The 15,014-nt window shown below is 43.5% G+C and overlaps 1 protein-coding gene across 2 annotated transcripts in view; it reads right to left on the bottom strand.

The window, feature by feature from the left end:
- The window catches only part of SOBP (sine oculis binding protein homolog), a 171,627-nt gene that overhangs the window by 62,895 nt on the left and 93,718 nt on the right, over positions 1 to 15,014 (bottom strand). The window contains exon 5 of one of the 2 annotated variants that reach the window (XM_066247685.1): positions 6,084 to 6,179. The exons of the other annotated variant lie outside the window; for it this stretch is intronic. Coding sequence (XP_066103782.1) covers positions 6,084 to 6,179 — 96 coding nt within the window. The remainder of the gene's footprint in view (positions 1 to 6,083; positions 6,180 to 15,014) is intronic. 2 annotated transcript variants of the gene reach the window in all.

Raw genomic sequence — 15,014 nt, 5'->3', positions numbered from 1 at the left:
CAAATACACTACAAATAACAAGTTAAAGTAGGATTTTGCATGGGTGGGAGGAGAAGGGAGATGGTCTACTCTGTACAGAACAAGAAGGCTCTGAACCAGAGCCACAGTGGAGCCAAGGGGGTGGAAAGGAAGAGAGAGCACAGCAGACCCAGCTGTGGAGCAAGGTGAAACAGGCACAGACAGAAGTAGAGGAATGAGCAGATGACTCAGGCTGGCTCAAGCAGAATCCATCCCCTCTGCCTGTGTTCAAGCCTAGATGGTCTTGCTGGAGGCCATAACTGCACCACTGTGACCGAACGTGCCCTTGTTCAGTCACATATTGGTCTGTGTCTTTCTAAAACGTTTTATTTTTCTAAAACATAGTTCCAAAAACTGGAGGTTCACAGAAGTATCCTGGGACTAACAGGATCTGGAGGGTGGCTGGAGAAAATGGTGGGCTAGGCTGACTCTCTCTAGAGAGCAACCAGTCCCTGGGGTTTTCTGGGTCATTTTACACTCTGAGGCTTTTACAATTTTTTGTCAGGAGACCGGTACACGGCGTACTATATACGCATGTGTCATACGATATTTTAGTTGATGTGACTGGAGTCCAAGTGTGTCACCAGGAATTTTAATTCTCAGTGCCTGTGCTGCTCAGCAGTAACATCAAAGAAACTGTAGATATTCAAGTTGAGCCGGGACACAGATCTGGCTTTCAGCAAGGGGAGGACCTTTGGTTAATTATACCTACTTTGAAAAGCTTATCAAGTTTCAAGTGAAATGTGGCAGTTTCTATCACCTTTGAGGGGTTCTCATTATGTCTCCACCATCTAGCAGGAAGGTCCCAGCCATGGTTAATATGTGACAGCAATCCAGGATGTCTCCGCATTCCTGTGATAAGGCCAACATGTGCGGATGAGCTGAACTGGGTTGCAAAAGGACCTGATCTTATTTTCAAATAAATACATTTAGAACCAGGGGCCTGAGAGCGAAGAAGACTCAAGTCATCACTGGCACTGTGGTATGTTCTTCACCTTATGGGCACCTTATGGGCTTTTCTCACTGGATCTGATCATCGAAGTCTTACAGTGTTGTGCTGAGCAGGGAGGGGAAGCACACTGCATAACCAAGAGTCACTGGTTTTATGTATACATTGTCCCAAAGCTCCAATTCCCAATTTAATCTGTCAGTGGCATCTTTCAAGCCAAAGGAGTAGGGTGCTAAAGATTTTACAAAAAGAACGAATATATTTGCTTCACATACTCCAGCAGAATGAAAGGAGGGTGGGTGGGTAGAGGGGAAAGGGATAGATAGAGCAAGACTGGTCAGTGTTGAAGCTGAACAATGATAAGACAAGGGGTTCACTACTCTGCTTTGTATATGTTAGAAATTCTCTGTAAAAGTTTTTTTAATCCACAGAACTACTAGGAATTTCCACGACTTGATAGGGCGATGTCAGTTACTGGACCTCTGCAAGTGGGCTGGCCTGCCAGCTCACCGCTTCCCCTCCAGGCACTCTCCTTTCCAGAACAACTATGTGCGAACTAAGATGGCACACGGGTCACCTGGCCTGTAATTTCCCACCTCCTTACTTTTGCCCATGATATTTCTCTCTGCTTTGAATGCCCCCTCCCCATACACCTCTGCTCTATCAAAATCCAACCCACATAAGGCCTAAATCAAAGCTGTCCCCCCTTTTTAAGTCTCTCATTACCGCACATGGAAGTAATCTTGTCTTCCTTTGTACTCCAGAACTTTGCTGGTGCTCTCTTGAGGCACAGCTCACTGTGTAATGACAACAATCGTGAGAATAAGGAGAATCATAACAATAGCAGCTAATATGTACTGAATGTTACTATGTACCAGGCACTTTAAATATGTTATCGCTTTCAATCCTTACAACATCCTCTGCGGTTACTACCAGTTATTATTACCTTTAACAGCTGAAGATCTGAAGCTCAGAGAGATCCAACGGGTGAAACAGACCCAATGTGATGCGATGCCAGATGGGTCTGTGCCCATGATCCTTAGCTACGCCACCAGAGTGACATGGTGTACATTAAAGTCTAGCTGGGGCAAAATGCTAACTTTCAGAAAGCTCTGAGAGTCCACAGTGCTGATGACCATAATACTACGTATGCCAAGGCTTCCTACTGACCTGTAAGTTCCTTCAGGGAAGGGACTGTGTCTTTTTCTATTTTGTGTCCCCCACCATCGCTGTCTGGCATAGTGCCTTATGCATAGAAGATGCTCAGTAATGTCGTGTTAACTGGACACTGTGTTACTACAGAGCCGGTCTGTATTAGCAATTCTGACGAAAGACTGTCCAGTTCTCCAGTTCCTGTAATCCACCTGCCTCCGCACAAGGAAATGAGATGAACCAATCAGCCTGCAGAGTGGCCTCAGTGCCCCTCCTCCCTGCCTTCTCTGTTCAGAGGGCCACAAAACTAAAATAGCTTTCATCTACTCCCTACATCGGCCCTGTAAATCACCAAGAAAAAACTCTTCCCCGATGCAGTATTTATTTTGCCTCCCAACTGTGGGCTCCTTCCCTTTTCCTCTGCAAAAATCTCCACCCCTAACAGCCTTAGGAAAAGCCAAAGGAAGTCAAACTTATGTCTAGATTATGACTTGGGAATTTGGAACTGAGGAAAACAGGCTGATTCCCCCCTTGAATTTCTTTTCTTATTTCCCCCTTTGGACTTCCTAAGCCTGCTTTTTTTCCCCAACCAAATGATACTACATCACGCTGCTGTTCTTTGACTATCGCTTGATCTTCTTCCTGAATGCAGTGATGTTCTCTGGACTGGCCCCAAGCACACTTGGGGAATAGGCTCAGTTGGCTTCACTTCATTCTCCAAAACCCTTTCAACATTCCTCTTCTTCTAGCTCCAGGTCTTCTCCCTCCAGGGACCCTGCTTATGCTATAATTCTGCAAGACCTTGCTCCCAGCTGGCTTTCAAGAACTGAGAGAGGACTGACTGATGAGAAGGTGTGAGCTCACAATGTGACTATGGTTCTCCTCTCTAGCTCTTTCTCCCACACCCACCATCGACATGAGCATTTGAACAGAGGCAATGGGAAGGCCTACCAGTCCCAAAAGAATGAGGTAATAATGGTAAAGGGACCAGCAAGGCAGTTGAAATCTGGGACAAAGGCTAGTCACCTGTGCCTGGCTCTATATAGTCCCTTTTCTGGGCTCCCATAGTCATGTTGCTGTGGTGTGTGGTGTTAGTGTGAGGTGAATTTCATACAGTTTCTTTTATTGAAAGTTATTTGCCTTGGTCATAAATTTTGATATGCCAGCAAAATACCCTGGTGTGTATGTGTGTGTAAATGCCTGTCTATAAAGAGGCAGATGGGGCCTGGTGTGTGTGTAAACACCTGACTATAAAAAGGTAGATGGGGTTTGGGGTGTGTGCGTGTGTGTGTGTGTGTGTGTGTGTGTGTGTGTGTGTGTGTAAACACCAATCTGTAAAGAGGTAGATGGGGCCACACTGATTTGTGATCTATCATATGGTACTCAGGTTTTATCTCCTGTCATTCATCTTGACGGCCTTGTATTTTCAAAATTAACAAAAAGCATAAAGGAGCTTCTGCCCAATCACCAACCAAAGAACCTTGGCCACCAAACTAAAGAGTCATATGTGTTGTACAATAAGTGTGGAGGCACATATCACAGTTTGAGACTTAAATGGAAAAATCAATAGCCCACAGGAAACCTACAGGTGCACAGCAGATTTTTCTACCAGCCAGTCCTCCTTTGTCAGTGCCTTCTGATGACAAATGGCTGCATATTCCAGGCATCGATTTTAATTTGCTTTTGTTTAGGTTCCTTAATATTCCTCCTCCCTCTTCTGAGGAGCAGTGGCTGGAGGGTGTGGGTAGAGGACAGAGACAATCAGCAGTCAATAATCAAGTTGGAGGGGACCTGGCCAGGGCCCTCTCTGTCATCAGCACCCATAGCCCAGGGGGTGAGTTTTCCAGCCATCAGCTCCTGATCACCTGGGAGCCTGGATATACCCTGTGCTCTCAGTGCTTGCTCAGGAGAGCCATCGGCACCCCCGGGCCCCCCCACTTTGTAGCCCCCCACTGCTCTCGCTACAGTGAGCCATGTAAGATGGCACAACCACCCTTAGGCTAAGAAAGCACTTCGGAGCAAGTTTGCAATATTCTCTCGTGAATTCTTTAAAATTTTGCTCTAAGCTGCACTAAGAAAACTCCAAGGACTTCTTATTCCTCTCTGTAATGAACAGGCAGGTGCCTTTCCGGGAGAAGCATGCTTCCCAGGGCTTCACAACCAGCCAAGCACCGCTGCTCCTCTTGCAGCTAAAAAAACAGTAAATTTCTCCTTGGAGAATTAGGTTTACGTGCTTCCCCCCCCCCCCTTTCTTCTCCTTTTTCTTTTATCATAGGCTGACCAAAGTAAAACATTTCTAGCAGTGGCTTAGAAGAACTAAGATTATACCAATCTCTCAAAACAACTGCCAACACAGTTTTGTAGTTAAAGCACAGCAAGGATCACGCATGTATTTTCTCTAAAGATAGCTGCAGAAGATGCTTTCCTTCCTCCCGCATGAACTGACCACAACCAAGACTCAAGCGCATTCAATTTTCTAGTAAATAGAAAAAAAAATCAAATATAGCATGTCACTTTGATACCAAGACATAGCCTAAATAGCCCCTATGGTCTTAGGCTGGATAACCATAACTGTGGAGTGAAACATTAAAATGGAACCAAATGAAAAGAGTCCCCCCCCCATAAGTAATACTAACAGGCCTGGAAACTCAAGAGTCCTAAAATAAAATATAAGGTGAGTTAAGCTTTCAGGAGGAAAACAACTGCATTTACAAGCAGTGAATCCGCCTGCGGACTGGCTGGTCGAGGGGATTACGCAAGCGGATTGTAGCCGCTTCCCGAGGAGCTGGGGAACTTTCTTGCTGTCAACATCTAACTGCTGCGGCTAGAATGGGTAAAAACTGTATTCTTCTCTCTTCTGCTGCTCTTTGGACACTTTGTTTTTAATAAAGACTTGGTATCAGAGCTAAGTCCAAACACTGTTACATGTGGGATTTCCTAATGCCAAGACCTGGCAGAGCTGCGCTGCGTTCAGCCAAAAAACGCAACAGAAATGAGACTACCTCAAAGTGTAACAACTGAGCATCCTCATTCTCTTTCAGTGTTTCTATTTAGTGGGAGCAAATGTTTTGCTTTAATGCAATTGAAAAGAAAGGAACATTTAGGGACAACAGAGCTAGATCCCTCATAAAGCTTCATTTTCCAAAGCAATGTTTGAATCTCTAAATAAATGACAATTCATTCTCTGTTTACTTTAGGTAAACAGAAAATGCATTGTGGGGCACTCATTTTCAAAAGCTAATCAAGAACATTAGGTCCCAACAGATTCATTTAATAGAAATATAATAGGCATTCCTGCTTGCTTTTCATCTTGTCTCGCTGTAAATGCTAAAATGAACAGCAAATTAACCCTGCGTTGGAACAGAGTCCCTGTCACAGCGGATATCCTCTCTCTCTCTCTCACCACTTGTAAACATCTCCGCATCCTATCGCTGCTTTTGACTTCTCCAACTTAGGAGAGATGAAAGTGCCTGATTGAGTTTGGCAAGAGAGTGTAGGAATACTTGAATTCTAAAGGGAGTACTGCGTGTCAACTCTTGCTATCTTTCCTAGCAGAACAAAATAGTACCACGTTGTCTCCTAAAATAGTGTGCAATTAGAAAATGGGAGGAGGGGTGGAGGTGGGTTGGTTTTTTTTTTTCCAAGCTGCATGTTATCAACTATATGTATTTCTCTATATTTTTAACTTGACTAGCCATTCTCCAAATGGCTGCTTACAAACTACTATACAAAACAAGCTAATAAAGACAAGGTCATCCAAGCTCTATAATCAGATATAAAAGACTTACAAACAATTTGAGATCTTATAATTAATATTCAGTGATATCAGAATTAGCATTTAGAACTCTATACAGAAAAACTATAATACTTCATAAATTATGTAATAATGAACAAACCCTTTCAAAGACTGTTTTCACTGTGCTAAAGTAACATTCTAGACTTGTTGTAAGTATATTATTCTTACAAGTAGTTCGCAGTTATTCTTGAAGGCAAGCCTTGGAGTTTCCTTAGCATAGTGCTGCTGGGGAAAAGTTTCAGCATGTCCATCTTCATCTCTAGCCTGAAGGGAAATATAATGGCCTATTTAGGGACTTACAAATAATGGAAGAAAAAAAAGCTAAAAGCATAACAGCTCAGATCATTAAACAAACGGGAATCCAGAAATAACAACATTATTAAGAAGTTTGTTTAAATACGCAGTACGCCTTTTAGATATCAAAATTTGGGATTTGTTTTTCTTTACATAGTTTAGTTTGACCGTGCAAATTCATTGTGGTGTAATAGTTAATGTTTTAAATTTTAAGCAAACCAAAACCAAAGAATTTTGTTGGAAATTACCACCACTTTTAAGTCTTCCAGTGACTTTGGTTGCACATTTAGGATTGTATGACATACGTACGTGTTTAAACTTTTTGGCATGCTTAAGCAATCTCTAGATAAAGCACTTTTTAAAAATTCTAATAGCAAGGCCATAAGAAAAGCAATTTGCATAGTTATAGTTTGCATTGTAATTAGAGATAAACTGATTCCCCTCGGTTTGTAAATAAAAATCTGAAAGGAGCAATGATCTAGTAAGAACAATGATTCTTCAATCAAATGCAGTTAAAAAATAGATTTAATTAAGAAGCTGCATTAAAAGTTACTGGTTATTTTGATCTACACTGTTAATTAAGAAAGCTGAAGTTTAAATGGAGACATTAACAGAACCCATCAGCAATACCACTTGCATACAGTCTTCTCTTTCTAATCTCCATCGGTTTCTGGTTTGGAGTTGGAGAGAAGGGAGAGGTAGGTGAAAGGAGGCATGTCTGCAGCACACTCATTAAATCATTCATTTGGGTGACACTTGCACTCTGCTCCGCTCTCATCTCATCTTAGCCCTAACTGCTCTCTCTTTCCTGGCCTCCTGAAATTCACAGCTGAGCTGTCTCCCTCACATATGGCTTGCATATAATTATGCATATTCCATTTTGCACTGCATTAAAATGATGAGCTCCTGGCTCCCTGCCAGCTGATTTTAAAAAGCCCAAGTGAGGTAGGAAAAAGGAGAGAAACACAGGGAGAGCCGCACAGGAAGCAGCAGGTAGTTCTGTCTGCTGTCTCTTTAGATAAAATGTATGTCTGACACCAAGGGAACAGCTGAGAACTACCTGTTGTGATGTATGGATTGAGGCGGAGAAAACAATGAGCGTACGTCCAGGGTACAGCGATGACAGCATGTATGTATTGTTTCTCCTCTAATGGAGTGAAATCCGCCCGCTGACAAGTATCACTCAGGGCTCCTCGCCTACACTGGGAGGTTGTCATTTCAGAAAGGGTTCCATATTTGGTACATTCAAGAACGTATAGCTTGTTTTTAATAAAGCTTTCTGTTACTTATTGCAGGGTGGGAACAGGATCCAATTTGGAAGTGCAATGTCATAGGCAGTAATATTTGGGTTTCAACAAGTTTGTGGGGGGATTGTTCTGTTTTTATTTCATTTCTGAGCTTTATCAATAACTCTGGGGTTTAGTGCCTTTTATTTGTACCCCTCATCGAATCAGAGTAAAATAAAAACACAGTTGCAAGATTGGATTATATGTGACAGAGAAAAAAGTGTAAGCGTTGTCCATGTCCAATGGCTGTCAAGGCGCTGAAACCAGTGTTTTTTTCTCCCTGCTTCGGTACTTGTCTGCAGCCCCATTAGGGTTTAAGTTAATATAGCCTTAAAAGGGACCTGCTTTAAAGTGGAGTGTGTAAATAAAAGGCAGCTGTAAGAAAGCAGTAAGACGCCAATGGGCAGGAATGATGTTAGATTCTTCACAACTGAACTTTAAGCCACTCTGTGACGTCCAGGTCCTTTGAAGGCCGGGAAAGCATCCACTTTATCTTTCTCTACTCTGTGAGGCCCAGTGTGTTATTTTTAGTTGGTATTTAACGAACATTTAAGTGATGGGAAAAAACCCATACAAGGATTATAGCTAGACCCTACCATAAACAACTCTGTAGAAAATGCCACTCAAACTATGCTAAACTTGCTGGGAGGTTTATTATATTACTGGTGCACTCTGATACATATGCTTGGAAACACACTCTGCATATAGTTTACAAGGGCTATTATTTACATATGTATATCTATATTCAATATATATGTATCTTGTGTATAAATATTCATAAGGTGAAATATGTTTATTATGCATGTACTATCTATACACATTCATACACACCAGATGCCTGGGGATATTTCGACATTACTGAGAAAGCTACATTCATTTCACTTACATGTAAGGTGCTCACAGTGCTTTTTATATTTTTAAAGGACAAGAAAATTCTAAGACTTAACTGTGCTTCCTCCAAGGGGGGCTATAGATTTCATACAAAGCCGCATCATTTATGAGGTCAAATAAAGCAGAAGAGAAAAAAGAGGGCAATCGGGTGACTAGAAGTGGACAGAGAAAGCCGAAAACTTGCTTTTTTATTGAGACCTGTGTTTGCCTCTGCAGCAAATGCCCAGGGACCTGGGATGGTCTGCCTGTGACCATCTGGACAACCTGATTCTAGAGTCTGAGAAACCCCGCCCTCCAACCATGTGCTGTGTTTCCACCACATTCCCAGGGATGGCAAGCGCACGGGGTGAGGAGACCGCGTGCCGTCGCCCTCACAGGGGTGTGCACACTCCAGTTCACACCCCTCTCACCCAAGTGATGCCCTTTGCATTCGGAAGGGTTTTTTAAGGCAAAATTTTCAGTTATTCTTACCAGACTAAATTAGAATAATTGCATTCATCTAAGGCAGTAGTTCTCTAGTCTGGCTGCATATTAGAATCATCTGGGGTGATTTTCTTTTCTAACATATTGGTGCCCAACCTTTCCTCTCCCCACTCATCGTTCCAAAATCCTAATTTAACTGGTCCAGGGTTGGGCCTGGACATGAGTTTTTGTTTTTTGTTTTGTTTTGTTTGTAAGCTCTCAGGTGATTTTAATGCTCTGGTGGCAGCTGAGAACCACTGATCTAAAGAGTGTGCCTACTGGTATCGAGAGGGGGCTCTTGGCAGAGTTGGCAGAACACTGTCTACCCACCTCCCAGGCCCACGAGGTGCACTGCTATGCAACTCTAGGAGGATAAAGGTTGTGGTCCCTGAGGTGGCTCTCACTTTAAAGTGTCAGAGTGACACTTGACAAGCTACTTGTGGGCAACACATTCTCTTCCTTTATTTTTAGTTTCTGGGGTAACAAATAATCTTAGAAGAACTACTAGACACTTCCTAAAAGGTCTTCTTGAACCTCTCTAACCACATCAGATATCCCCACTCTGCCCTCTCTTCGCCCCTTCCGCTGCCTCCTCCACCGGACTGGGGGCTCCCTGAGGGGAGGGCGGTGGCAGGGTCCCAGCCTCTGCCTGGTGCACAAGGAGGTGCTCAGTAGGCCTGGGCTCCATTGCCGTTCCACAGCAGCTCTGGGACGGTGTCAGACAAAACCCACAGGAACTTCTTACCCTACATGAGGAATCATTTAAGAACATTTTATAACCTCTTATATATCGAAGCCAGTGTCTTATTCTACATCTGTCCCATTTTGGATGGCAGACAATAGCATATCAAGGTGAGGGATGGACAGAGGGAGCTGACAACCCCTGCAGGGAGGGTTGGTTAAACTCTGAAGATGTTTGGAATCACCGGTCATGGTAATAATATTAAGCAGACTGACTTTCAGCTGGTTTTATTATTGTTCTTAAGCTCTACAGATGATGCCTTCCCTAATTGCCTGTCTTGGACAGACCACCCGATTGCCAGCTCTTGTATCCACTGGGGCCCGGAGATCTCTGTTGATGTCTGACTTTATTCTGGAATGACTGGTTCTGACAGAAGGAATGTCAAGACACATCATAATGAACTAACTCTCTCCATGTGTCTTATTCTCAATAGCCTTATTCTAACTAGTATGTTCAACATTTATGCCAACCATGGGGAAAAACAAATGGGAAACTATTGTTTTATATTTGACTACAAACGTGATTATCAGACCAAAGGTGCGTTTTTGATCTATTATTCCAAGACACCTTTACTTCTGCCATAAAATAGAAATAAAAATTTAAATCCTTCAATTAAACAGCCAGGGAATTCCCCTGTCTTGCTGACAGCCATGCATCCATTCTCGTGTTGTTGCTAGCATTTGAATATATTAGATTATGTGAGAAACTTAGACTAATTGCCTCTCTGCTTCAAAAAATCTCTGGCTTAAACAAACTTTGTATTCACCTTTTTTCCCTGTGAATCTTCACTAGTTCACTTTTTAATTTTGATTCTTACATAGAGCAAACTTTAGTTCTCTTGCAAGGAATTCATTTCCTCCTTGGACCAAAGCCTTGGTGCCGTGTGCATATTCAAGCAAGACCAACATTCTTTCTCCTCTGCAAGACTTTTTAAAAAATGTGGAACCTTCTAAAAACAGCTCCACCAACCTACCTCAGGAAAGTGAGATGTTTCTGACTCAATGAAAAGGTTGCCATTTAAGTATAAAGGTAATCAGGCTTCAGAGTTCACACCTCCTTACAACGAATGGGAGTTTACACCTCTGGGTCGTTGTGATTCCAGAATCTCTTTTGGAAACAAGAAAGGTTCTGCCTGGAAGGAGAGCTGGAGAGAGCTCTGCAGAGCTTCCAGACTTAGCTCTCCAAGGCTGCAGCAGATGTAGCACATGGCAGCTCACACATGTGCTGTCATTACCAGACTTGGGAACATCAAAAATAGTGCATCTCAACAATGTGGGAATAAGTTTAGAGATGACTAGTTGTAGGGGAAAATTATATTTTATAAATAAGTTGTGAACTTGATACAAGGTCAGCTCATTTTCTCTGCCTCTCTGTGAAGTTCGCTGGAGTAACACAGAGGCCTGCAGATTACGGATCCACTTGAGTCACTGCCTAGTTAGTCTCATCTTGGTGGCCCAACTCCTCATTACTACAGTCCCAGTTCACTTCAACTGAGTCCCTGTCCTTTACCCAGAGGCGGGTTTAATGGTGGGCGTGATAGGCGCGTGCCCTGGGCCCAAATTTCTGAAGGGCACCGCAAAAAACTCAACTTTACACTTTTTCTAATGTTAGGGGCCCGATATTTTCTTCTGTGCCCGGGGTCTCAACTGACCTTAATCCACCTCTGCCTTTACCTCATTTTCTCAGGGTGAAACCAGATTCCACCTCTCTTCCCCACTTCTGGAAAACTCTTATTCATCTTTCAAGCCTGAGTGCAGACTGCAGCTCCTTTGGGAAGCCATTCAAGGCCTCTTCAATCTGGTCCTAACCTGGGCTCTGTGCTCCTTTGTCCCTGTCTGGATCCATTCCATTCATCACACTGATGGTATTATGACCATCTATGCTGCCTCTCCCACCAATCTGTGAGGTCCATCAGTATAGAAACTGTGTTCTATTCAGCTGCAAATCTTTAGAGCCTCATCAGTTCCTGGCATATTATATGGGCTTCATAAATGGTGAGTGAATGAATGAATGAGTTCCTAGCCTTTAACCCTAGCAACTGGACATTCTGCCTTGCACTCCAGTCCCCAAAGGTAAGTGTTCTGCCCCTGAACCTCAGGAGTTCTCTCCGTACCTGAGACTTAGCAGGCCTCTGCCAGAGCTCTCTGATCATACCTGCCTCACACCTGGATTTTCACTGACTACTCCCTGCATTTCTGCCCAACACCTGTCCTTCCCACTTGGTTAGACACAAGGGTCTTAGCCTCACTGCAGATCTTGTACTCAACTCAAATACTGGCCAATAATCCTTTTGTCCCACATGTTTCTTTCCTCTGCCTTCCACCTAAACTGACCATGCTTAACAAAGGTTAGTCTAACCTCTGACTTTTGTCTCATCACGGAAAGTCCATTCCTAGATTAACCAAACTGGTACCTTGCTCCCTGTAGCTCACCTAGTTATAGTGCTCAAGTCAGTCTGGGTCTCCTCGGGGGTAACTCATCTTGGTTATGACTCCTGCTTGAGGGCGGAGACCATGCATTATGGATGAGGCCCCCGTGCTCAGCAGAATACATTGTATAACAAACAATCCTGTAAATGTATGCTAACCGGATTATTTAATCCTTTGCTCTTCCTTAAACCAGGGGTTTTGTTTCTTTCCATTCTGAACTGCCTACTTCTACAAAGAATACCTCTTAAATATGAGTTGTTTCTATGCAAATATTCAAGTCACTGAAGAGATCACACAGAGTTGCACAGCTCGTGGACAGGACTGTGTGTGCATGCAGCTTGGGTAGAGAGGACGCCCCAGAGTTGCACAGCTCGTGGACAGGACTGTGTGTGCATGCAGCTTGGGTAGAGAGGACGCCCCAGAGTTGCACAGCTCGTGGACAGGACTGTGTGTGCATGCAAATTGGGTAGAGAGGATGCCCCCTGCCACTGGGCCCCCTAGTCTGGAGATACCTCAGGCACCCAGAGACATGAATCTGTAGACCCAGGGATCTGCTCAATTCACATCACTATAATCTTTGCATTAGGGTCTCTTGTCCACCCTTTCATCTCCATCAAAGATTGTACATGGATTCCCGCAGTAGTGCTGTTTTACTCTGCTCTTTTAACAAAATGTAGTGAAATGTCCATTTTGCACGTGTTCCAGGGGAGAGCTGTTTCCCAGCGGTGTTCTTTCTCCACCCTCCTTGCCCAGCAGGCAGAGGGGCTCTCCACACCTCCTCAGCTCCTCTGACAGCTCACACATCTCTGATGTATGAGATGGACTGAATGGCTGCAGCTATTTTTTCACTCCCTGCAAACCTTTATATATATCATAAATTTTTAATATCCAATTTGGAGTCTTCAAAGAATAACGGTAACAAATATGCAACATGAAGATAATGGGAATCGAATCATGTTTATGGCCTCCATGAGCATCTCCTTAAATGATGTCAGGTCAGAGCCGCTAGGCGCTGAGAGTGGGTGAGGCCACAGGGCTGCTCTGGTGCCTGATTAATGGCCGCCCTTACTCAGGGGCTCTAATGGACTGCCTGACAGTTACGGTGGCAGATTCCACATCAGCCTGAAATACGGCCACCTCGCCAACCAACATATATCATGCTCATCCCAGCACAGTCCAGCTGTGTCTAGAATCATCAGAGCAGTTGCTAAGTGGTTCTGAAAATCCTTGGTTTTACTTTTCATTTTTTCTCATCTCTTTTTCCTTTATTAAACAGGTGACCCTTCTGGATTTATCTTGCACTGCTCTGTGTCAGGTCACCTGAGTGTCTTTGGTAAGAACTGTTTGCTCAAAGGGTCCCCAGGTAAGGCCCAGGAGCTGCAGCATGCAGCCCAGTTCTTCTCTCATCCCTGCTGACGCCACACACGCCGCCAGCCCACCCCAGGCAGCTTCGGTTGAGCCCGGGCCCCTTGATCCGTGATGGATTATCCAGGCCACTATCCATTGCTGCCTTCTCCCACCTCCTGCCTCCACCCACTGCTTGCCACTTGGCTGTTTTACTGTTCATTTGCATCTATTATCCAGGGACTAGTAAGGGGAAACAAAAGGCAAGGAAACACAGATGATTCCACTTTGCTACTGGTGAGCGCCTATAAAATGCTCAAATAATTGGCCTAATCTAGGCATTTCAGGTGGCCCTTTTATTCCTGTTCTCTGAAATCACTGCAGAAGGGGCTGGACTCATCTCTTTATGTAAAGACCTCACGATGGCCCTCAGAAATTAGAGATAATATGAAACAGGCAAGGGCTGCCAGGGGACTCCAGGACCCCATCCGTAAGGCCAGGAAAAGATCCAGACGTTATGGGGAGATTTACCATCCACAGGAAGTCTCCCCCAAAATAACCCGACCTCAGATGGGAATAGGAAACACGCCAGAATCAGATGAAGATACTGCTCTGGATAGTATCAGGAATTCACAGTAATGCCTAACATCCCTGCAGTCTTAGGTATACACAAGACACTGTTTTAAATGTTTCATATGTGTTAACCCATTTAACACACACACCTATACATACACCCAAACAAAAACAAAAACTTATAAGGTAGGTTCGAGACTCTATGAAGGAACTAAAGCAGAGAAAAGAGGTTGCGTAGTGGACATAAAGTCACACGTCAAACGAGCGGTGGAACCAGGATTCAAACTCAGGCAGCCTGCTTCCAGAGTCCTCACTCTAAACCCAGACGATCTACTCTCTCTCTGCTAGTGGTAAGAAAAATAAAATAAAATAAACAAAATAAGTGTGGAATAACTTGGAAATACTGTTGTCATTAATTTAAAATATATATTATTAATTAAGGGAAATTTTCATAATTCCTTGGTTTTAGTATTCTGAGATTGAGTACAGCAAGAGAATTAAGAAAGGGGGGTATTTAATGATAAATGCCACTGCAGGGGGTGGGCGGTCTGCAAAGAGCCTAGGACAAGAGAGGCCAGAGCAAGCATGAGTCAGTAGATCTCCTGCACAGCCAAAGGGAGATGGCACTTCAAAATTTATATAATTAATTCATTAAACAAACCAACCTCTTTAACCTGATTCTTATTAAATAACCCTAGGCTCACTGATCATATACCTAAGCCCATCAATTTCAGAAAGACATGTCCTATAGAATTCACACTTAACTATTCATATCCTTTATCACAGTTTCCTTTGTGAATTTCTAAAAGCATTATCAATATTATCCTATGATTTTTTATTGATTCCCCTCAGTGATGCTATACAGACTATAAAGGACATATGTGTTTTATCTCATTTAGTCCTGGCACTCTGGTATTTCAATGCCGACTGTGACTTGGGTTAACACGAGTCAGTTCATCAAAGCAGTGGAGACCCTTGGACAAATTGGTGAAACTGAGTCCCTGAACTTGCCAAGCTGAGAAACAGGCATGAACAATGTTGATTCTTCAAGACCGGGGTTGTGTGGGGGTCTAAAGGC

The sequence above is a fragment of the Saccopteryx bilineata genome, chromosome 12, assembly GCF_036850765.1.
Source record: "Saccopteryx bilineata isolate mSacBil1 chromosome 12, mSacBil1_pri_phased_curated, whole genome shotgun sequence".
In the NCBI taxonomy this organism is placed as follows: domain Eukaryota; kingdom Metazoa; phylum Chordata; class Mammalia; order Chiroptera; family Emballonuridae; genus Saccopteryx; species Saccopteryx bilineata.
The sequence above is the reverse complement of the archived record's forward strand: the minus strand, read 5'-3'. Positions and strand labels throughout refer to the sequence as shown.